The following is a 23,176-nucleotide window of genomic DNA, read 5'->3' on the forward strand; positions in this document are numbered from 1 at the left end:
AATGTCTACCTTCATTAAGATGTCTAATGCATTATGTCACAATTATTGGTTTACTTATGTGCCCCTTGATTGATTGTAAGCTCTTTAAAGGCAGGGACCACCAGGTACATTGTAAATACTCAGTAAATATTGAATAAATAAATGAATGCTTTTAATCCATTCCTCACATTGCTACCAACAGCATCTTCCTGAAAACATGACAGTCACACTCTAATTAGCTTAGCCCCTATTGCCTTTTTTTTTTTTTTGCGGTACGCGGGCCTCTCACTGTTGTGGCCTCTCCCATTGCGGAGCACAGGCTCCGGACACGCAGGCTCAGCGGCCATGGCTCACGGGCCCAGCCGCTCTGCGGCATGTGGGATCTTCCCAGACCGGGGCACGAACCCGTGTCCCCTGCATCGGCAGGCGGACTCTCAACCACTGCGCCACCAGGGAAGCCCCCCTATTGCCTTTTTATGTTTATTTCCTGCTTCTCTTTGCCTTAGACTATAGCCACAATATACTGCTTGAACACATTCTTGCTTTTGTTTTCTGTTTCTACCATTCCCTCACCATAAAATGACCTTCATTCCAATCTCTGCTCATGGAAATTCTTTTCCTTCTTCACCGAAGGCTCATCTCAGATGGCACTTCTTCCGTGAAGCTTTCTGAGATTCTCAAGCATTCATGCCATTCTGCCCAGTGTTATAATTACTTGAGTTCATATCTCACATCTCCCCAGATTATAAATTCTTTAAATGCAAGAATGCTTTATATTCTCCAAGCCTATTACATTGTCTTGTATATAATAGATGCTTAGTCTATTTAATTTAAATGAATTAAAGAGAAAACTTGCCTTCTTGGGTTCCAAAGGCCCTCCACTCTTTGCAGTATCATTTCCTTTCTCTACCCATGGACTAAGGCTTTAGTGACGGTACTTATGCTCCCTGCAGGTGGCCTATGACATGGGAGATTACTACCATGCCATTCCATGGCTGGAGGAGGCTGTCAGTCTCTTCCGAGGCTCTTATGGAGAATGGAAGACAGAGGATGAGGCAAGTCTAGAGGATGCCTTGGATCACTTGGCCTTCGCCTATTTCCAGGTAGGGGAGTTAGCAGGGGGCTCACTGCTTTCATCACAGTAAGCGTAATGCTTTATATCTGCTTTACAATTTTCTAAGCATTTTCATGTCTCTTAATTTATTTCGTCTTCCCAACAGGACCAAATGTGAGTCAAGCAGGGCAGTTGTTTTGTTATTTCCCTATTTCTCATGTGAGTAAACTGAATCTCCAAAGAATTCCTAGCTTGTCACAGAGTTCACAGAGCTGGGATTAGAGCCCGAGTCTGTCTGATTCTTCGTTAGTACTCTTTCCAATGTACTGACTACTTTAAAGTCATCGTCTCCCATGTAGGAGGCGGTCTCTTACCTGTAGCAGCAGCAGCTGCATCCACAAATGTTTAATAGCTTCATAGTCAATGCAGATCGCTCTTTTGCCCTCTCAACATTTCATAACTCATCCCAGATATTATGCCATGATACTGCCAATGTCAAGGAAGAAGTTTGATTGTTAGCCTCTCCCGTCTGCAGTCAAGTCCAGCTGTGACATGAATAGTGTCTGTATACACAGCTGGTGCCATTGGTCCAGAGCATCAGCTCAGTACCTCCTCCAGCTGTTGTTTTTCTTTGGCACTGTTGATCTATAACCTGTTGTGCCCCTCGTGAAAGCTCGTTTCCCTACATGTGGGAGCTGCCATCCTTTGTGTAGCTAATCCCATTTCCCACCAGAGTTGTACAGTCTTCAAGAATAGGCTGGAAAAATCACTACAGAGCCAATTCCCTAGAGTTTCCAAAACTAATAAACCATTTCTGCTCCATACATTCCTTTTCCTTTATCCCTTTTCCTGAGAAAAGGGAGGAGGATGTGCGTGGTCCAAACCCATGTGTTGCTGCCAAAACAGCAGTGCAGCAAATAGACCTGTTCCTCTCATGCAAATTCCTGGTAAGTGGCTCTTTGTTGTAAAACTTTCCAAGGTGCTCTTCCTAACTCTGCTGCTTAATTGCTACATACTAAAGCTTAAACAGAATCCCTGTGATGCAACAAATGGCGAGAAGTTATTGAATTTTAATAGAAGAAGAAAATGGAGAATTGATGTGGAGACTCAGAGAAGATAAACTAAAGCAGCTCACCCTGAAAGACAGAGTTTTAAATACAGTGTCTGACTAATTGTTTTGGTTTTTTTCCCCTATGACGACTTAGATTTCTCCTCTTCTCACTTGTAGACTCTCCCTTTCCAGAATCGTGCTTTGGTGCATTTTATTCATCTTACTAGGCGTAGCTCAAATGTCATCTATTTTGTGAAGTCTTCCTTAATTCTCCTCAGACTCTCCTTCTTTGTGCTCTCATGGTACATTTTTTTTTTAATCCCACAGTAATAGAACACAATGGCATCGTCTTATGGACAATTTCTGGTCCCCTTTTTACCCTTAGTAAATTAGGGGTAAATGTCCCTCCATGGACCTTACATTATCATATAAAATTATATATATATACCATGAAAAGTATAATATATATAATATTATATATAGTACTATTATTATTTCTTTTTCATGATAAATTTTAGTGAAAAATCATTTCAGTAACTACTAATAATGAGAGACAGTAGAGTGTAGTAATTAAACCATAGGCTCTGAAGTCAGGCAGACCTATGTTCAAATTCTGTGAAAACTTGGGCAACGCACTTAACCTCCCTGGACCTTAATTTTCTTATCTTTAAAGGGAGATAATAATGATGCTGTAAGAGTGTGGAAATAATTTTCCGAATAACCTTCTGAGTTTTTGTCTGAGACCTCCCTGTAATGTAAGACAGATTAACAAAAGGAACAATAAACATAAGTTAACTAACATGTATACCTCCTGTAGACATGGGAGCTATTGGGGCTGGGAGGGAGGTTGAGTACTCTCTGAGGGGATCTAAACCTCCATCTTAAATACTGTATCCAGCTAAAGACAAAAGAAAGAAGGTGTGGGGAGAGCCAGTTCTGGGAGGTGACCAGGCATAGCAAGCAAGGGTAAGATTGTTATGTAGATTTAAGTGGGTGCCTTCTCCATTGATAAGATTCTCCTCTGATGTAGAGTCATCCTTTTCTTCCAGGTACACAGGGGGAGACACCCTCACAAATGGAGATTTCCTTTATAAATGTAAATTTGCCTTACAAAAGGGCAACTTCTACTCTGGTTTGAAAAACTTCTCCTGTATCTGTTGTTTCTCAAAATAATTAGCTCAAAATAATCTTTATGCCAAAGAGGTATATTTTAGGGTGGCATATTCTGCTACCCTTCAATGCTTACCTCAAAGGTTTATCATGAGGATTAAATGAGCTAATACATGTAAAGCCCTTAACACAATTTATGACACATATGCACTCAATAAATGTAATCTATTTTTATATTATACACAGTATATATTCTCTTTTTTCATTTAACATTATTTAGTGTACACATTTCCAAAGGAATTTAACTGGGACATCAAAAGTAACTCTAACTTTGTTCTTGATAAAATATTTTACCTTGTGATAAAGCCCTTGAGTTTCAAAAATATGTAAAATTGTATTTTAGTTCTCTTCATCTCCAAAGGGTTTGAAAATCTATAACCCTGAGTTAATATCTGACATTATAAGATATTAGTAGATTACTTAACTATCCCTATGTTAAGTACAGAACAGAATAATTCATGATATTAAATAATTAGAAACAATCTATATGCCCAAACAATAGCAGAATGGTTAGATTGTCTGTGATGGAGCTTCTAAATGGAATAAAATGCAGCCATTAAAAATGCTATATTGGGGCTTCCCTGATCGCGCAGTGGTTGGGACTTGAGCTCCCAATGCAGGGGGCCTGGGTTCGATCCCTGGTCAGGGAACTGGATCCCACATGCATGCTGCAACTGAGAGATCGCATGCCACAACTAAGGAGCCTGCGTGCTGCAACTAAGGAGCCCACTTGCCAAGGCTAAGACCCGGTGCAACCAAATAAAAAAATGGGGCTTCCCTGGTGGCGCACTGGTTGAGAGTCTGCCTGCCGATGCAGGGGACACGGGTTCGTGCCCTGGTCCGGGAAGATCCCACATGCCGCGAAGCGGCTGGGCCTGTGAGCCATGGCCGGCCGCTGAGCCTGCGCGTCCGGAGCCTGTGCTCCGCAACGGGAGAGGCCACAACAGTGAGAGGCCCGCGTACCGCAAAAAAAAAAAAATGGTTAGGACGGTAAATTAAAAAAAAGTGTCTCTCTTGTACACCCATGTTCATAGCAGCACTGTTCACAACAGCCAATAGGTGGGAAGCTATCCAAGTATCCATCAACGGATGAACGGATAAGCAAAATGTAGTGTATACATACAATGGAATAATACTGAGTCTTTAAAAAGAAGGAAATTCTAACACATGCTACAACATAGATGAACCTTGAGGACATTATGCTAAGTGAAATAAGCCAGTCACAAAAAGACAAATACTGTTTGATTCCATTTATATGAGGTATCTAGAATAGTCAAATTTACAGAGACAGAAAGTAGAATGATGGTTACCAGGGGCTGAGGGGAGGGGAGAATTGGCAGTTGTTTTTTAATGATTAGAGTTTCAATTTTGCAAGATGAAAAAACTCTGGAGATTGGTTGCACAACAATGTGAATATATTTATTTACTTACTTAATATTTATTTATTTATGGCTGCATTGAGTCCTTGTGCTGTGCGGGCTTTATTTAGTTGTGGCGAGTAGGGGCCACTCATTGTGGTACTCGGGCTTCTCACTGCGATGGCCTCTCCCGCTGCGGAACACGGGCCCTAGAGTGCGCAGGCTTCAGTAGTTGCGGCACGCGGACTCAGCAGTTGTGGCTCGCAGGGTCCAGAGCACAGGCTCAGTAGTTGTGGCTCACGGGCTTAGCTGCTCCGTGGCACGCGGGATCCTCCCGGACCGGGGCTCGAACCCGTGCCCCCTGCATTGGCAGGTGGACTCCCAACCACTGCGCCACCAGGGAAGTCCCATGAATATATTTAATATTGATACTACTGAAACTATACACTTAGAAATGGTTAAGATGGTAAATTTATGTTTGTGTTTTTTACCACAATGAAAAATAATAATTAAAAAATGCTGTCTGTGAAGAAAGACTATGTAAAGATATAAAAAGTACTCCTGATTACACTGTAGAGGGAAACAATCAGGATATGAAAATGTATAAGAAATATGATTGTATGTAAACACTATATATTATCCAAAGTGCTTGAAATGCCTGGGTTTCAGTGTAACATTTTCCCCCTATTTCTTATGTTTTATAGTGTTCTTATTGTTACTTTTATCATTAAAAATGAATTTTTTCACATGCAAAAATAAAATGATCAGAGGGAAATACAGTTCTAGCAGCTCATCATCATTCCATGGCACTCAGAGCAGGATCACAGCCCACCCTGCCTGGGTTCTGTTCCCCAGGTTTGTCTGGAAATCCCGTTTACTTTTGACCACATGCAGCCCAAGGTTGAATGGCTGCAGGGAGAGTCATTACTATGCAGTGGGAACGGTTCAGGTTTAGTTCTTCCTTTGCCTTCCTCTAACTTTGTGGACTTTCAGAAGTACTGAGCCTGGAGAGCAAATTACGTTTTTAGTAGGGTTTTTATAGTTCCATATTAATTTTAATAATAAAATATACCAAAATAACAACACCCTACAATTACATGGTTTTGTGTGCTTTGAAAGACTTGAGGGCATTTTAAGACAGTTTATTTTCATTTATTTTTCTCCATTCCGTGGTAAGGGTATTAATAAGTCATTTGTAAATGAGGAAACTGAGGAGACCTGATTTGGATCAGGGCTCAAATCCTGAATTAGAACAGAGAACCTCTACATTTTAGTGGGCAGCTCATTTCAATGAGTCTTACTAGCTACTCTTGGTAAGAATATTTTATAGTTTTTTAAAAAATCCATGTAATGGTTCATCAGAGGAGATATCCTTAGTGCAGTTAACTCTTCCTTTTCCTTTTCTTTCTTTTTTATAGGTGGGAAATATTTCCTGTGCCCTCAGCCTCTCCCGAGAGTTTCTTCTGTACAGTACGTAACGATAAAAGATAACTACAGGCCTGACTTACTGGGAACTCCCTCCTGCTCTTGATCTTTAGTCCTTGCAAATGAAACACAGCTGTCTATTTTTATTTTTCTAATTTCATAATCCAAGGCACATTTCTAATTTTTGATTAAATCTTACATATTGATCAAGAGTTTTTAAGTTAGTTAGAAAGCTAAGAAAAAGATATCAACCTGTCCCCTTCCTCCTCCACCCCCATCCAGTCATATATATTAGTGTTGCATCAGTGGAGAACAAGTCCGAGATTGGGAGCCAGTTTCTTTAGGGACATTTGAAGATCCAGGTGTCGGGAGCAGACCTGGGAGCGAGTGCAATCAATGAGAGCTGTGTGTGCAAGAAGGAGAGTGACTCAGCAGGGATGTTCACTTTGGCTGCTCATAGAAAGATAGCAATTCTTCTCTTTAAACCAGAGCTCACTTTGCTATGCCAGCATCCTGCCCAATTGGCCACAGAGTTCAGCTTCAACCCTCTTCAGGCAGCGCCTCACCAGAGTAAAACTGGGAGGGAGATTTACTAGCTTAGCTCTACTTGAATATTTTTGCTTAAAATGTTGGTGGTAGATGGCTTCCCAGGTTTTCTTTTAATAAGATAGTTAGATACTAAAGTAAGATACATAATCACTATTATGTTTTAATATTTATGAAGTATTTCATGTAGGATTTCACTGTCACTTTCTAATGAATCCATTTAGTAATGTTATTCCTTTCTGATAATTTGGCAAACAGTAGGATAAGGAAGTAGCTGTATGGTCTGGAAACACGCAAACAGTTAGTGGTACAAATTGATGACCCAACCCCTCTTTATTTCTTTGTGCTTTATCTATTAAAATCTCTGCCTCTCCCAGAGAACCCAAATTGTGCACTATTATAGGTGGATAAGTAGGACACAGCAAATTGAGATTCCTGGTTCCATAAATGGTTTTGCAATATTTTTGTTGGTATTTTGGGCTCATCATTTCCATTCCCCCAAACTTCATTTATTCTCTGGTTAAAAAAGGATGGTAATTTCTGTCCCCTCCTTTGCCAGAATAATGGTGGTGGTGGCAGTGGTGGTTAGAAGGACATTGAGCTCCTCAGAGAAAGATGCTTTGTGAGCCTTACAACAAGTCAGCACCTCCTTCTGAGATGCACTGAGAATCACGCACAGAGGCTAGCAGGCCGTGGGTAGCTCCAAGCCATGGGGGATCTGCAGCCAAAGCGGGCACAAACAAGACACAAGACCCCTGTAGGAACCTAGGCTAGAACCAACGTCTAGAACCCCTTTGTCCCATACTGCTCTGCTATGTCTAGGCCAGTTAGGGATTTTTTGAAGGATCTGGTAGAGCTGGGAATAAATTAGCTTCCAGTTCTCTAGGGAAGGATAGATCGGGTCTCTCTGCTATAGGCTTTGGCTCTTTGAACTTCTGTTTCATAGCACTTCCTTGTTGTGTTGTGTTGTAAGTAGTTAATGTGTCTTTTCTCTATTAGACTCTCAACTCTGGGAGGTTAGCCTCTAGCACAGTGTCTGGTACATAGTAGATGTTCACTGGAGAGTTGGTGAATGAATGAATAAAATATTGAAGCTTCTTCCCTCTACATAAAACTGACCATCACACCATCCTACAGCCACATCCTCATGATTCCTTGGTCTAAGAGTGTTCCTTCAGATCTACCAGGCCCTACTCAGTCTTTTTTTTACTGCCACGTACTCTCCTGGGAGTGAGGGCCTTACATCCTCCTGTGCATGGACACAGAGAGTTATTTAGGTGGCCAGTTGCTGGTCACGGGTGACAGTGAAGCTATAGGAAACCTTGGCGGCACTCTCTGGGACCACCGTTTGTTAACCTGTGTTATACCCTGATCCGATTTCTTCCAGGCCCAGATAATAAGAGGATGGCCAGGAATGTCTTGAAATACGAAAAGCTCTTGGCAGAAAGCCCTAACCAGGCCGTAGCTGAGGCTGTCATCCAGAGGCCCAACGTACCCCACCTGCAGACCAGGGACACCTATGAGGAGTTATGTCAGACCCTGGGTTCCCAGGTAGGATTTCTCAGGGAATGAAAAACGGAACAGGCTCGGATAGAGGGAGAAAAGGTAGAATTGGGACGATGTGAGGGGAAAGGCTGATGCACTAAAAAATAAATAAATAAAGCTCACTTGGACAGCATCAGTGACTGAATGCTGAATTTCCTGCATTCCAGGTTTTTCATGCTGTAGTTCCCCTAAATCGGTTTCCGCTCCTAGACCCTTCTTCTCTTAAGCTGATTCTAGTCTTTCCTTTCAGCCTACTCACTACCAGATCCCCAGTCTCTACTGCTCCTATGAGACCAGTTCCAGTCCCTACCTGCTGCTCCAGCCTGTCCGGAAAGAGGTCATCCACCTGGAACCCTATGTTGTTCTCTACCATGACTTTGTCAGTGACACTGAGGCTCAGAAAATTAGAGGCCTTGCAGAACCATGGGTGAGTGTCCCCAAGGCCTGTCAAGAACTTCCCTTTGTTTCTTTATATGACTGGTGTTCAGAAGTGTGAGAATAGGCAGCCTGAACAACTAGATACTTCATCTGTTCAGGAGTTCAAAATACCAGCCATTCCATAAAACTAATCAATGGTGAAACAAATCACAGTAGTGGTTGCCTCTGGAGGGAGAGGACTGGCTGAGAAAGGATACAAGGGGATTTTCTGGGGTATTGGAAATGTGCTGTCAATGTCTTGTTAGGGATGTGGAGTGCATGGCTGGATGCCTTTGTCAAAACTCAGCAAATGGTACTCCTGAGATCTGTGCATATCATCGTATATAAATTTAACCTAAAAAAATTAAAGGAACCCTCCTCCCCCAGTATCAGTCATTCCATATACATGGAAGAGGTCTACAACAGCAGTAGAGGTCGGCTTCATCCTCCCATTGCCTGTCTGTCTTGGGCTGGCTGCAGCTCCGCCCCGTGCTGTCTTCCTCTGGGACCCAGCCCAACAGAGCAGCCTCTTTTTGGAACACTGCCGTCTCATGCGAGAGGAAAAAGGCAGAGATGGCAAACTACTAGCTGGTTCTTAAAGCTTCTGCTTGGAAGCACCAGGCATTACCTCCATCCACGTTTCCTTGGCTAAGGCACAGCGTACAGCTAACACTGCAGTCAGCAGGGAGAGTATATCTTATTCTCCAATGGAGAAGGCTCTGCACCAAGCTTGATGTTGATGCAGAGGGGAGTTTAGTCCGTCAGGAAGTGTGGCAAATATTTAGAAAAATCATGCAGTCGACCTCACCACTGTAAGCATGTTGCCTCTTTACAAACGGTACATTAAGATGGTCTCAGAACTACGGTGTCAAAGCAGACATTGTGGCCTTCACGGTGTGCTATTCACCCCAGCAGCCAGGCCGTCACTTACCTGCTGTGTGCCAGACGCTGTACCGGGTGCTTGGGCCGTTACGAGGAGGTTAAGTATTGCTCGCTCCCATTTAGGAGCTTCCTGCAGAATGGGGAAAACATATTTACAATGCACTGTGATACGCGCTGTAATAGAGGTGTGTGAGGGAGTTGTGCTACGGCAGCCTAAAAAGGCGAACCTTCCTCCGAGGGAAAGGCAGGGAAAGGCAGTCAGGTGAAGAGCAAATGGGGGAAGGGGGAGAGTTAGAAACAGAGAAGGCTTCTCTGTGGACCTGAGATTCATCAGAGTGAAAGGTGGCAAAGGGTATTCCAAGGAGACAGACAATCTGTGCACGGGCCTGCTGTGTGGTGTGTCCAGAGAGTGGGGGGAAGCTCGGGGGCTGAAGTGTGCACGGGAGGGGGTGCGAGGTGATGGGAGATAAGGCTGCAACGTGAGACACAATTAGAAGCGCTGGAAGTACCAAGCTGGGGAGTTTGGATTTTATCTTGAAGGCAGGCAGGGAGCTGTGGGACAGTTTGAAACAGGAGAGTACCCTGATCAGGTCTGTAGATTTTGAGGAAGTCTCTGACAGCAGACGTGGATTGGAGGGAGAAAAACAGCAATAATAATTTCATCTAAAAGCCCTTCAGAGAAATCTGGAATCTTTGTACAGAAGGTTTTTGAAGCGATTAAGCTCCCCTCCCTGGTGAATTGGAACGACGTATTTTCAATAGCTTTGGCTTCTCAGTGAGCCAGCGGGAGCGTTTGGCCGCAGCTCCTTTTTCCTCAGGACAACTCTGTTGCTGTGGTAACAGGACAGGCGGCCTACTCGGAGATGTTCATTTAATCCCTCGTAGCCAGGTCATCTGTTTGGCACGCACAGATCTTGCCACTCTCCCTTCCTCCAGAAGCGTCTCGCTGGGGTTGCTGATCCCTGGCTGGTCTTTGGCTCACCCAGGAATAAGCCCGGGGTGTGTGTGGTAGCGGCTGCCCCATGGGATGGCAGCCACCTCAGTGGCTTGTGTTGAATTTCTCTGCTCCCCTTCACTGTGTGTTTCTCAAAGAAGCACTTCTCTGCTCTCTCATCACTCCTCCCCCATCTGCATCCTACACATCCTTGAAGACTCAGCTGAAACCCTATGCCTCTCTTGGCCCCTATCCCTGACCACTTTGGCCCACTTTCATAGATTCTTTCAGGAGGAACATTTTTTCAGAGCACTTTTTGGGGCAACATACAGTAACCTCCCTCCTCTGAACTCAGTTTTTGTCTCCACCTGTTTGGTACTTTCATTTATTCTGCCATTTACGTGTTGTCTGGAATCACAATCAGTTTCATGGGTTAGCATCCTGTCCCCCCAGCTAGACTGTAAACTAGCAGGGATCATATGTCGTCCTTGAAATGCCTGGCTCCATATTAGGCCCGTTGTAGCCAGAGCAATTTGCAAAGGGTCACATCTGACTGAGTCAAGCCCTCACTTAAACTCTTTAATGGGTCACTTTTTTTTCTTTTTGCGGTATGCGGGCGTCTCACTGCTGTGGCCTCTCCCGTTGCAGAGCACAGGCTCCAGACGTGCAGGCTCAGCGGCCATGGCTCACAGGCCCAGCCTCTCCGCGGCATGTGGGATCTTCCCGGACCGGGGCACGAACCCGCGTCCCCTGCATCGGCAGGCGGACTCTCAACCACTGCGCCACCAGGGAAGCCCTAATGGGTCACTTTTGCTTTTAAATGATTACAGAGCTCCTTGGCCTGGCTGCTGCCACTCCCTCTGCAGCATGTTCCCATTATACTGACACCCTAGCCACCCTAAACAACTTGCATCTCCATGAACAGGCAGTGCTCTCACTGGCTCCCCACACACTCTTCTCTCTGCTTGAACCACTCTTCCCTTGGTCTCTTTCCACCTGTGTGATTCCAGTTGTCTTTTGGGCATCCTGGGAAGCCTTCCTGTCCTTCATAAGAATGGGCTAGATGCTCCTTCTCTGTATTTCCATAGCACCCTGTACTTGTCCATTAGGGCCCCATTGGATGCCTTATGTCTGGTTTCCTATGTTGTATTTACAATGCATAGCACAGTGCTTAGCACAGAGAACGACCAATAAGTATCTTCCCCCCAAATGAATGACTTGTAGGTGCACAGTAAATAATTCTTAAAGGAATTAAATGCAGTGTGGCTCTTTAACGGAGGGGGCGGGCAGGGTGGAGTGGAGATTCCCTAGGATTTGTTTTTAAACCACTGATGTTGTCCGAAAAGAACAGAAGGGACTATCTCTCTATGAATCTCTCCTCACTCCTCTATGAATGGCTCAGGAGAGGATGCTGGCTAGAGGACTAGAAAGAGACATCAGTCACCTACCGATTCCCTGCATCCTAGTATTGGAGAGGGAGAGGCTGAGAAGGACTACAAGAATGTATTGTTCCCATGCTGCGTTTTATAGCTGGGGAAATGGGTCGAAGCAAGGGAAGAGCCTTTTCCAAGGTTGTCTACCTGGTTTAGCAGCAGGAATAATAATATTGTAGAAGCCTCCGAGAAGGGAAAGGGTTTCTGTCACATGCCCTTTGTTGCTCCGTGCTCTGCTGTGACCGCATGTGAAGTACCGGGGCTGTGTCTTTAGCCACAGGACTCTGGTTCATTCACTCCTGGGTACATTTCACCAATATTGAGCACCTACTCCCTGCCAGGCCTTCTCTGCATCCTGGGGATACAGCACTGAAAAAAGACCAAGTCCTTGCCCTCACGGAGCTGACATTCTGATGACAAATGCAGAAGTAGACATCCTTATGTAAATAATATTTCTCTTTCTGTCCCTGGTACAGTACTTTTGCAATTAGAGGCCACTTTATTTAAAAATAATTTAAAATCTATATCTAGACATTCAGAACAAAATAGAGACATTCAGTTAAATTAGTGACTTCCAACCTGTTTGGTTGTTTTTTCCCCATAACCAAGGCAGCTGCAAACAAAACAGATTTTGATTCTCTGTAAGGAAGGGCTTTTATCAGAATTGTTCAGAAGTAGCAGGCTGCCTCTGAGGGTAGAAAGTGTCCTGTCATTGGAGGTGTTCATTTAATTTAACTTACCATCAGTCAGGCCCTGCCCCAAACACTGGGATATAAAGATGAATAAGAAACAGTCCTTGTTCTTACAGAACTCACCGTCTTGCAGATGCAAACGGGATTCAAAATCACTTGTATTTCAGTTCTACAGACCTTTTAGAGTTTTTACTATTTACCAGATATGAAGCTAAAGGTTATTTTCAACTCTGAGCTTTTATGTCACTTAAGATTGACAGCTATCACTAAATTAGTAGCATGTACAAAATATCCTTTAATTAAGGAGAAACGGGTGATTGTTAGGCTTATGCTAAGAGAGGAGCGTGTCTATGGAAGTGAGAGCCCTTCCCTTTGCATCATAACCACTTGGACTTTCTCTTACATCCTTCACACCAGCTACAGAGATCTGTGGTGGCATCAGGCGAAAAGCAGTTACCAGTGGAGTACCGCATCAGCAAAAGGTAAGAGGGGTCCTTTCTTGGCAGGGACTCTGGTCATGCCTGCTGGCCACCTTGGGCCTGTGGCACAGGTGACTGAAGGTCAGCAGCACCCATTCAGGTGCCATTAGAGACGCCACAGTAGTTCACGTTTACATCTGTACATTCTTGTGGAGAGGGAGCAATTTCCACTCCCCTTACCCAAGGGCCTTTCTCAGGTGGTTACATGGTCTGAGGACTTAACTAGGAGGCCATTAGGGAGAGACCTGAAAAAGCTCCTATGCCCTAGACCAAAAATTAAGTGTGTAGTTGTTCTCCTAATCAGGATTGCTTTTCCAGGGAACAAGTCCTGTCTCTATTTGGAATTTGACTTTACCTCCTGACTCATATTCAAAGCATGACTTGCCACCCCTCAGGCAAGAGGGATGGCCAGAATCTCTGGATCTGATCCCTTCTGTGGTTGAGAGCCCAGCCGTATTCCCTCCCCTCCATCCCTGCTCCCCCTCCACTGTAGCCCTTGGTCTGTGCTGTAAGGACAGGATACCGTAAGAGGAGGGTCCCCACCGGAGCCATGGGAGATGGTGATGACATCCTTGGGGAGAGGCCAGACCTCAAGCTGGGTGGATGGTTTTGTTGTCTGGGAAGCGAGGTGAGTGATGAAAGCTTGGATTCAGAATCATCTGGCTTAACTTATTTGGTCTGGTACGTTTTGGGGACCTTTTACATTAGAAGTTATTTTCTAAGTTTTGAAAGGCCCGTCTAACCTCAGCTTCGTTGCTTTGCTAACCTTTCTGATACTGTAGTGTCAAGGAGAAAATTCCACCTTCTGTTTAGAGTCATTGCTTTTAGGGGAGTAGGTGATATTCTCTTTACTTTTCAGGTAAAGAAACTGAGACCCTCATTGCCTCCTCTCACTACCCACCCTCCACCACAGTGCACCCATTTGAATTTTGGTTCTGTCCTCACAACTTCACTGGAACTGGCCCCTCAAAGGTTACCTATGCACTCCAAATCACGATCCACAAAGACCAGGTTCCCGACCACAGTGTCCTCAGCTTTCTACAACATGCCCTGAGCCTACTTTGCTAGCATTATCTCCCATTACTTCTCTAACAGACTAAATGCTTTCGTGCTGACACACACTGTAGTATATCACCCCACCATGTCTGTGCTTATGCTATTTCTTCAGCCTGGAATATCCCTACGTCTTTTCCATCTATTGAAATTTTATGCACCCTTCAAAATTTGGCCTACATGTCCATCTCACCTCAGTGCCCCAGCCAGAATTCACATCTCCTTCCTCTGTGCTCCCCAGAACTTTACTTTAAGGGCTGGTTCTTATTTTTAACTCTACCTTCATTTGTGCTCAGTTGTATTTGTGTATATTTGTGTGTCTCCTCTCATGAGCTCTTTGAACACAACAGCTTTGTCTTGGGTATCTTTGTAAACCTTAGAGCCCACAGCATAGCACTATGCGTGCACTCCATACAAAAGAATGAACAAATGAATCATCATTTATAGACCAAGGAAGTGGTCTTCCAGACATGCCAAGGTGCTTCCCTTAAGAGCCTTCATCATCTCTCCAGGAGGCTCACTGGCTTTGCTTGGGGAGCACTTCCTCACTTCCCAGGGACCACATTCTGATGCCAAATCCTCCACTTTATCAGAACCTCAACAAGACATTCAGGAAAAGAGACTGAACTTTGCTCTTTGGCCTTTGACCTATCCTGGTTTGTCCTGAAGTAGAGCAAAAGAGCAGAGATTTTTCTGTGTTTTACAGCAATCAATAACATACAGCTTACAAAGCATCTTCATAAGCACTGTCTGTCACAATCTTCCTAAGTCTGTGTAGTAGATATTATTACCATCCCCATATTATAGATGAATACACTGAACCTTAAGGGAGGTGAAAGGTTAAGGGCCTGACCAAGGGTCAAGCCGAGGATCCAGGACTGGTCTTACTCCTCTGAATCCAAAGCTTTTTCCATTGCACCCAGCTTCCTCCATTGAGATGTCTCTAAACATAGCATTCTTAAAGACAGGGTTTTGTCTTCTTTCTCTTTGTATCCCAGTGTCTGGTGATGTGAACCTTCACTCTTCACACACCTAGCACAGGGTCTGGCATACAGTAGGCCTCAGAGAATGTTTGTTGAATGAATGTGTGAATGTTAAGATAGAGCACAAAATGGACTGGGCCGACTTAACAGGAGTGAGTAGGTAATTAGGTATTCGTGTCTGTCTTCCTGTCCTCCTTGCCTTCCTTCCTTCCTTCTGGCAGTTGACATCATTCATTCACAGATATTTAGTCATTTCTGGCATCAGATCACTGATGCTGCAACCTGTGGTGTGTTTTAGTGCCTGGCTAAAGGACACCGTTGACCCAGTGCTGGTGACCCTCGACCATCGCATTGCCTCCCTTACAGGCCTTGATGTCCAGCCTCCATATGCAGAGTATCTCCAGGTGGTAAACTACGGAATCGGAGGGCACTATGAGCCTCACTTTGACCATGCTACGGTAACCATGGGGTCGGTGACCAATCTCGTGGGGTAGGCAACGAGGGTGTTATTTATTTCTCTGAGACAGAGCTCTTATAGGGCCCCCAGAGAATACCGCGTGAAATTTTAGAACAAAGGTTCTCGTTCTAGGTAGATTGAAAGCCTTGGTTTCAAGCTGATTGCTGCTGACTCATCTTCTTTTTACTAAAACTCACTGAAAAACACTCTTACAATGATTGAATTTTATGACATGTAAATTATATCAATTAAACTCTTCTATGACAAAAAAGTGTGCCTCTTTGGCAAATAATTGGGAACTCCAGTCTTATGACTTGGTATTTTTACAGAATAATTATCTGTAATATTTTATATGTTAATTTATTTCACCAAGAACCTGAAGGTGCAATCAACCCCTCACATAGTGCTTTCACTACTAACAAGCAATTTTGTTTGATTAGTAGTATACAGTTCACTTAGATGAGTATCTAATAAAGTGGTAAGAGGAAAAAAAGTATATTGAGTACCTGCCAGCAAAGATAGGCACATACTTGACTAGGTATAGCTCAAGGCTCTATCCCATCTGTGACTCCTCCATTTTTCTCCTCCCTGTATTATGGTGGCATCCTGGCTGTTACTCTAGTGCCATCTGCATAAAATAATGATATGTTCTATTTTTGTCTCAGTCACCAACCAGCCCACTGTACAGAATGAACTCTGGGAACCGAGTCGCAACATTTATGATCTACGTGAGTCTTGCTCTGGAGGGACCAGGGCTGCTTACTTAATGACTATTTATATCTCTTTTATTTTATGGTTTTCAAAGCAATATCAGATACTGATTTCATCTGAATTTCACAGCAGAAAAATCTCCAGGATGTTTGTGAATTTCATACAGCACTCTTGTTAGGCACTATAGGAGAGATAAAGAAATATCAATACAAGTCAGTTCCTTCCCTCAAAGAGCTTATGTTGTGTAGACCTCAATGTGACCTTGTCATTGTCAGTGATTAGGATGGGAAGTGGGGTTACACCGAAGGCCAAGAGATCCTGGGACCCAAACAACACAGGAAGGGGATGTGAGAGTCTCTGTCTTTGAGGTCCCATAGACTAGTTGGTGTTGAAAAGCATGGACCTATAGGTGAGGTTGTGGAGCTATGAGGGGAGAGAGGAGAGAAATGAAGCAGCTGAGATTACAAGAGGGAAGAACGGAGATGCCTACAGAGAAATTCAGTAAGTGTGGCTCTCTCATATGCGGTGAAAATTTTCTTCCTTATCTCCTCATAAATTCTTCACTAAAATCTACATTATACCCCCTTAAAACAAATTGCCCTCCTCTCCTAGTTTCTGACCTGATCCTATAGAATTCGGACCCAGTCTTTATTATCTCACCTATCCTCTTCCCTTCAGATCATGTGGGTTTACCTCCTTCTCTATGGACAAGTCATAATTTCAGGCATCTGTCACTTAAATTATAAGAGGTGTATTACTGTTAAATGAAGGAATAAACATGCCAAATGTAAGTGCTCTACATAACACCCTAAGATGAAGGCCTGGTTTCAGGCTCATTAGAATAGCAGACACCTACACCCTAGCATTCCCTCTTTCCTTAGTCCTGTTAACTGGTCTCCACGGTGTAGCCAAGAAAGGACAATCAGAGGCCGGCACTCTGTAGTTTTAATGCTGGCAATCCCAACATGTTTCTTCATGTGGCTTGGTTTTAATTTTATGCAGAACTGGAAGGCTGCCGTTGCCAATGGTGTCTGGCCTCTCATGGTCATTCTGAGCATTCTGATCAGGCAGAGGGATGGCTGACGTCAGCTCTCTGGGAAGGAGACACAGCTTGGATCAGCTGCTGGTACATCTCTGGTTGATGACTAACGCTGGCATGGGAGGTCACAGGCAGTGAAGTGCACTGATATCAAAGAATAGGACATCTAGGGGCCAATATCTCTCTGTTCCTTATCCTCCTAGTATCTTCTGTAGCTGACTCCCTGATTACAGAGGTCCAGTTACTATGGTAAGGGTACTATGGTAAGGGTAGCCTGGCAATTTTAAATGACAAATGCAAGAGTGTGTATATGTTTGGATTTTAAGCCTTTGATACACAGTGGAATGGAAAGCGTTTTGGGTTTGGAGTCAGTTGGTCTAATTCTGGTTCTGCCACTTAACATGTGGCCTCAGCACAAATCACATCAATTCTTCGAGCTTGTTTTCTTGCTCTGCGCCTCCTCACAGGGCTGTCATGAGGATCTGATGAAATAATGTAAGGGGATATCTCTCTGTGAAGTTTCATACAATATGTTTCTATCATGTATCCCAGAAAGCAAGCATAGGACCCCATAAATGGGATCGTGGGACCTAGGAAATGCTAGGTTATGCCCACTCCTTTCATCTTCAGGTTGGTGTTAAAACCACCATAAACATTTCTGAACATAAGACTTAAGATTTATGGAGAACATAAGAGTAATATTATATAGGGAGAAAATAATCTTTAAGAAGTATTGGGAGGATTGAGTTGAAATCAGGTCAGTGATTTTCTACTCAGACTGGACATAAGATCAGTCCCAGTACAAAACAGTGGAAGGTTTACAGAGGGAAGATTTCCCTCCCCTCCACCAATCTTACAATCCATGCCCTGCTCATGAGCTTCACAGCACACAGATCCGATTCTCTTTTCAATTTGTTGGATAAGTCCTTCCTTCCCACTATACTGTGAAACCACAGGTAGAGGAAGGCAGGAAAGTCCAGGTTTCCTCTGTTGTATCTTGCTTACACCCACAGTGGCTGACAACAGGGGTCTGAACAGAATCATCCAGTTTGTTATTTGAACACAAGGAGCAAATTGTTGCTCTCATCGCCCTTCCCAAAGGACTACAGGGGGAGCCAAGATGTGCTAAAAATCACCACTGCCTTTTCCAGGTTCTGAATCGCCGCGTCAGTTCAGTTTCCTCTAACAAGTGCTAACATCCCAACTCCCATAACTCTTGCTCTGTAACACAGGCGAATATGGTGGGATCTGTGAATGTGCTGGTAGACAGTTAGCCAGGGCAAGGTAAGACTGGCACTCTGTGTCATGCTGCTGGTGAGAAAATAATTTAGCAGTATGTATCTAAAGTATTGAATATTTGCATATACTTTTGACCCAATAATACTAATGCTCAGACTCTTTCCTAAGAGAACAATCTAAAACGCAAAAATGATTTTACTCATTAAGATGTTCACAGTGTTGTTTATAATAGTAAACAGTGGGAAATAACCTAATGTTCAAGAGTGTATGTAGCATAATGGTTATGAGCAGGGACTTTGTAGTCAGACAGCATTGGCTCAGCTCCAGTCCTGGCTCAGTCACCAAGGAGTTATATGACCTTTTGTAAAACACTCAATCTCTCTGAGACTTGGTTTCCTCATCTGTAGAATGTAAATAATAACAATCCTAACTCACAGGAATAGTGAGGATGATATATTTGTTGTGAGGAATAAGTGAGATAATATATTTGTAAGGACTTAGTGTGATGCCTAACATACGGCCAGTGCTCAGTAAATGTTAACTATTACAGTTAAACCATAACAGTGCTTTTTTCTTTTTCCAGATGGTAAGATGATGAATAACATTAAGTATTTTAAAGTATTTTTCAAAATGTTTAGGTTATTACATATTTCTTTGACAATCAGAAAAAACTCTTCAAGTTAAGTAAACACATCCATAATTCTAGAATATACCAGTGGTGAAACCCTTTAGCTGCGATTACCTAGAGAGGGTCTGAGTGATCTGGGAAACACACCAAAGGTGCAATCAGTATTTCCTATGATGCCCAGCTTTCAAATATAATCATTGTATTCTAAACAGTGTTTTGTAAGCCACTGGTCATGATCCATTAGTGGGCTGTGAAATCAAGTTAGTGGATCTGGTCAGTATTTAAGAAATCTGAACTAGAATAGAATAAAATAAAATGGAAACTAACAGAGGGCATCTGATGTAGTTAAGAATATTTTATGAAACTTACTTCAGGGACGTGTCTGTGTCTTGGGTTGTGACATAAACTGTGTTTCTTCCCGAGGGCCTCGAAGTTTGAGTCTACTTATGGTAACCCTCAATAAGGATGTTAGCTCAAAGGGTAAAGAAAGGGGGCATTTCTAAACGTTGTCCTCTTGTGGCCCTGCAGGCAAATACTGATGCCACTGAGTAGGCTCTCTCAATTCCTAAATTGGGTGATTGTATTTCCATAAGTATTTCTCCCAGAGTTGAAAGAGGGGCACACAAGAGGGAATTTATGCAGAAATGACATCAGACGTCATGTGAGGCAGAGTAGGGCAGTCGGGATATTTCAACCCTGGCTCTTCCTCTGGCCTTGCAGCTGAGCTCGGTGGAAGCTGGAGGAGCCACAGCCTTCATCTACGGCAACTTTAGCGTGCCTGTGGTCAAGGTGAGTGGGGGTCTGACCCCAACAGGTGGTTTTAGCAGTGCAGAACTAACACCCTAGCGTTCATGCTGCCTGTGCTTGCGAGCTTATTCCTGGGAGAGGGACTGAAAAGAGGTCTCCCCTGATTCCCAGAATCAAAGATAATCCCTCAATTTTCTTGACTCCTGCATTTACTTGTGCCTCTATTTTTTATTTTATTTACACTTATATTACAAGAGGATGATTACATGTGTGCCTTCCCATTACAATAGAGCTCCTCAAAGGTGAGAGTGCCCTTCGGATCCTTGATGACAACTGGTCCCTTCAGTCATTCGTTTAGTAAACACTGGCGGCTGGAGGCACTGAGAGTACCGAGGAAAACTCGTAGTCCTTGCCTCCAGAAGTCAACATAACGTATTGCAGTAGGAATTATAATGTCAAGCAAGGCACAGGGGGCGGCCAGTGTGGTAAGAGGTTTGTTTAATGAATTAATATCTCCCCCAAATGTCAGATCAATCAATCAGGGATGACAGCCCTTACTTCAGGAATGAAATGAAGACAAATAATTGAGATCACGCCTCATAGCACTTAGCACAGTACCCAGCACATCCTAAGCATTCAGTGAGTAAATGCTGGGTATCTATCAAAACTCAGGGGGTTGGCCAAGGTTAAAGTAAGCGTATAGGAAAAAAAGCTGGGGACGGGGGGGAAAAGAACATATACGATTTGGAATCAAAATGCCTGGGTTTGAGTCCTCATCTTGCTCCTTCTTAGTTGCATTATTTAAAGCCCCTAAGTCTCAACTTCCTTGCTGGTGAGGTGGGGATGATGATCCCTGCTTCCTGCGGGTGTTATTAGGAAGTGCCTAAGGAAGAGTCAGTGGCTCACTTAAGTTCTTAGGTGTGAGGAATATTTTGTTCCACCTTGTGCTTTTTGTCGAGTTTCTCTCCTCAGTGATCCTATGACACCCTGTGCTCACCTTTCCCCCAGCACTTGTCACACTGTCTCATCCTCGTTTGTTTTTATGTCTGTCTCTCTCACAAGACTGAACTCCCTGAGACAACTGGACATGATCTGTCTCTGCATCCTCAGGGCCTAGAGCAGAGCAGGCCCTCAATAAGGGATGCATGAGTGAATGAGTAAATGGCAGCTTATACCATCTTGTGGCATTTTATGCATGCCTTGCCCCCAATCTGCATGGACAGTTTTCTTGTTTAATGACATGGCATGCCTTTGTCCTCAGTCAAGTGCTTCCTAAGGACTGAGATTCTGGGCTGACCTCCCCTGGGGCGGGGTCTGCTTGTTTTCAGAATGCAGCACTATTTTGGTGGAACCTGCATAGGAGTGGTGAAGGGGATGGTGACACACTTCATGCTGGCTGTCCTGTCCTGGTAGGAGATAAGTGGGGTAAGGCCTGCCTTTCTGGGCATGGGAATTGGGTGAGGGGTTCAGGGTAAAGTGAAGTTGGGGATGGATGGAAAATAACATAGCCTTTTCATTCCAAAAGCTTAACAGTGCCACATTATATTGAGGTGATCAGATTCTGGATTAGTTGCCACCAGTACATTGGGAGCCCATAAGGCCAGGCTTTTGTCATAGAGCAGGTGTCAGTAAAAGTTTATTGGCCTTACCAGATGGGCCTTGATTCCTTCCTGAGCACAGCTAAGGAATAATATGTTGCTAAGTCCCAGTCCTCTATCCCAAGGAGAGAACCATCAGGTGCTTCCCCATGAGGAGATGGTCAAACAAGGAAGAGAGAAATAAGTAGGGGATGTGTTTATGTCATATATGTGTCTAAGAGCACTTAGCTCTGAAGACAGAAAAAGAAGTAGAAGAGGGACTCTTGTGCTGAGGTGGACTTTGCCAGGAGAATCCATCCCTTTTCTCTTATTACCCTGGAATGGTTCCCTGGGGGAGGTGGGCTTTTAGGAGCTACATATGAAGGGTAAGTGACCACAGTACCCACGGGTTTGGAAATTAGTCTGTAGTAGCAGGACCTGTCAGGGACTTTTTCCAGGTGCCACTGTCCTTTTTGCTCTTTACTGCTGCTGAAGCAACGTCTTGTAGTCCACAGTAGGGCTGGGACCAGGGTGAGGCAAGTGAGTTGCCAAGGGGTGTGGAATTTAACGGCCCTGTGAGCGAGCATCGCTACTGTCTGCTCCGCTGAGCCTCCTCTTCTTCCTCCCCATTTCCCCCAGTGGCCAACAAGTGGATACACGAGTATGGACAGGAATTCCGCAGACCTTGCAGCTCAAGCCCTGAAGACTAAAATGTTGGCAGAGAGAAGCTGGAAGAGTCCTTTGGCTTTCCAGAGAAGCCAGAAGCCAAAAGCTATGGTAAGAGAGGAGAAAGGAGAGCAAAGCTTCTGGAGGAGGGTCTTTGTCAGCATTGCCTATTCCTTGCAAATGGAAGACAAGGAAGTGGTCTCTAGCAGGGGACATCTGAGAACTTACAGTTTCTCCTCAAGCCATGAGTCACAGTAGAATGAACAATAGAAAGGAGGGGGCAAGGAGGCTGGAGAGAGAAGTTTCTAGAGCTCAGACACTTTCTCTTGGGAACAGGACATATCAACAGTCTCCAGGGTTTGGTCATTGGGGCTTTTGCTACTTGAGCCTTGACCACAGGGGCCCAGAAGTGGCAGTGAGGACACCTGCAGGTGGTGCCTGACCCCCCATATGCCCTTCTGCCTACTGACTTCTGCTGAAGGGTGACCAGGGGGTGTCTCTGTATCAGGAGTGTACCTCATGTGATGATTTTTTTTAAGCAGAAAATAACTTTTTTAAAATATGATTTTTTAATACAGCCATTAAAAATGTTTTAATACAGTCATTAAAGATGTTTACAAATCATTTTTCACAACCAAGAACATTCTTACTTTGTACTATTGAGTGAAAAAGGCAGAGTATAATATTTTATTTATGTGTAATCTCATCTTGGCTCCCCTTCTCACTGCATTCCAGACACAAGACATTCTTTCTATTCGCTGCTGCTGGTCTCACCATTCCACTCTTGGCTCAGTACTGCTTCAGAGGCCTTCTCTGACACCCAAACTTCCAGCCACTTTTGTTCACATTAGCCAACTTTGTTTTCTTCCTAACACTTTTCTTGAAATTATTTTATTTATTTAATTGTGGCCAGTGGCCTTCCCTGCAGGCTGAATGCTTTAAGACCCCTCTATACTTTGTAAATGCCTCTATTGTAGCCCCCATCTCACTGAATTTCACTATTTGTTTATTTGCCTGGCTGCCTGCACTCCTTATACCTCTTGGTATCCCCAGAAAAAGGTCTGTTTCAAATAAGTAGGCATTCAGCAAATATTTTTGGATAAATGAATAA

General features: G+C 43.9%; 1 protein-coding gene across 1 annotated transcript in view; it reads left to right on the forward strand.

Moving 5' to 3' along the window:
- Window positions 1–22,109, forward strand: part of P4HA3 (prolyl 4-hydroxylase subunit alpha 3) — a gene marked incomplete at both ends in the record, with an annotated part of 33,731 nt that extends 11,622 nt beyond the window's left edge. The window contains 10 exons of the mRNA XM_082844349.1: window positions 933–1,082; window positions 6,031–6,082; window positions 7,971–8,134; window positions 8,379–8,555; window positions 12,904–12,968; window positions 15,300–15,459; window positions 16,124–16,186; window positions 19,796–19,864; window positions 21,151–21,247; window positions 22,039–22,109. Of these exons, the coding sequence (XP_082700475.1) occupies window positions 933–1,082; window positions 6,031–6,082; window positions 7,971–8,134; window positions 8,379–8,555; window positions 12,904–12,968; window positions 15,300–15,459; window positions 16,124–16,186; window positions 19,796–19,864; window positions 21,151–21,247; window positions 22,039–22,109 (1,068 nt within the window). The remainder of the gene's footprint in view (window positions 1–932; window positions 1,083–6,030; window positions 6,083–7,970; window positions 8,135–8,378; window positions 8,556–12,903; window positions 12,969–15,299; window positions 15,460–16,123; window positions 16,187–19,795; window positions 19,865–21,150; window positions 21,248–22,038) is intronic.
- Window positions 22,110–23,176: the final 1,067 nt, after the last annotated feature.

Source organism: Leucopleurus acutus, assembly GCF_964270905.1.
Source record: "Leucopleurus acutus genome assembly, chromosome: 8".
Classification (NCBI taxonomy): domain Eukaryota; kingdom Metazoa; phylum Chordata; class Mammalia; order Artiodactyla; family Delphinidae; genus Leucopleurus; species Leucopleurus acutus.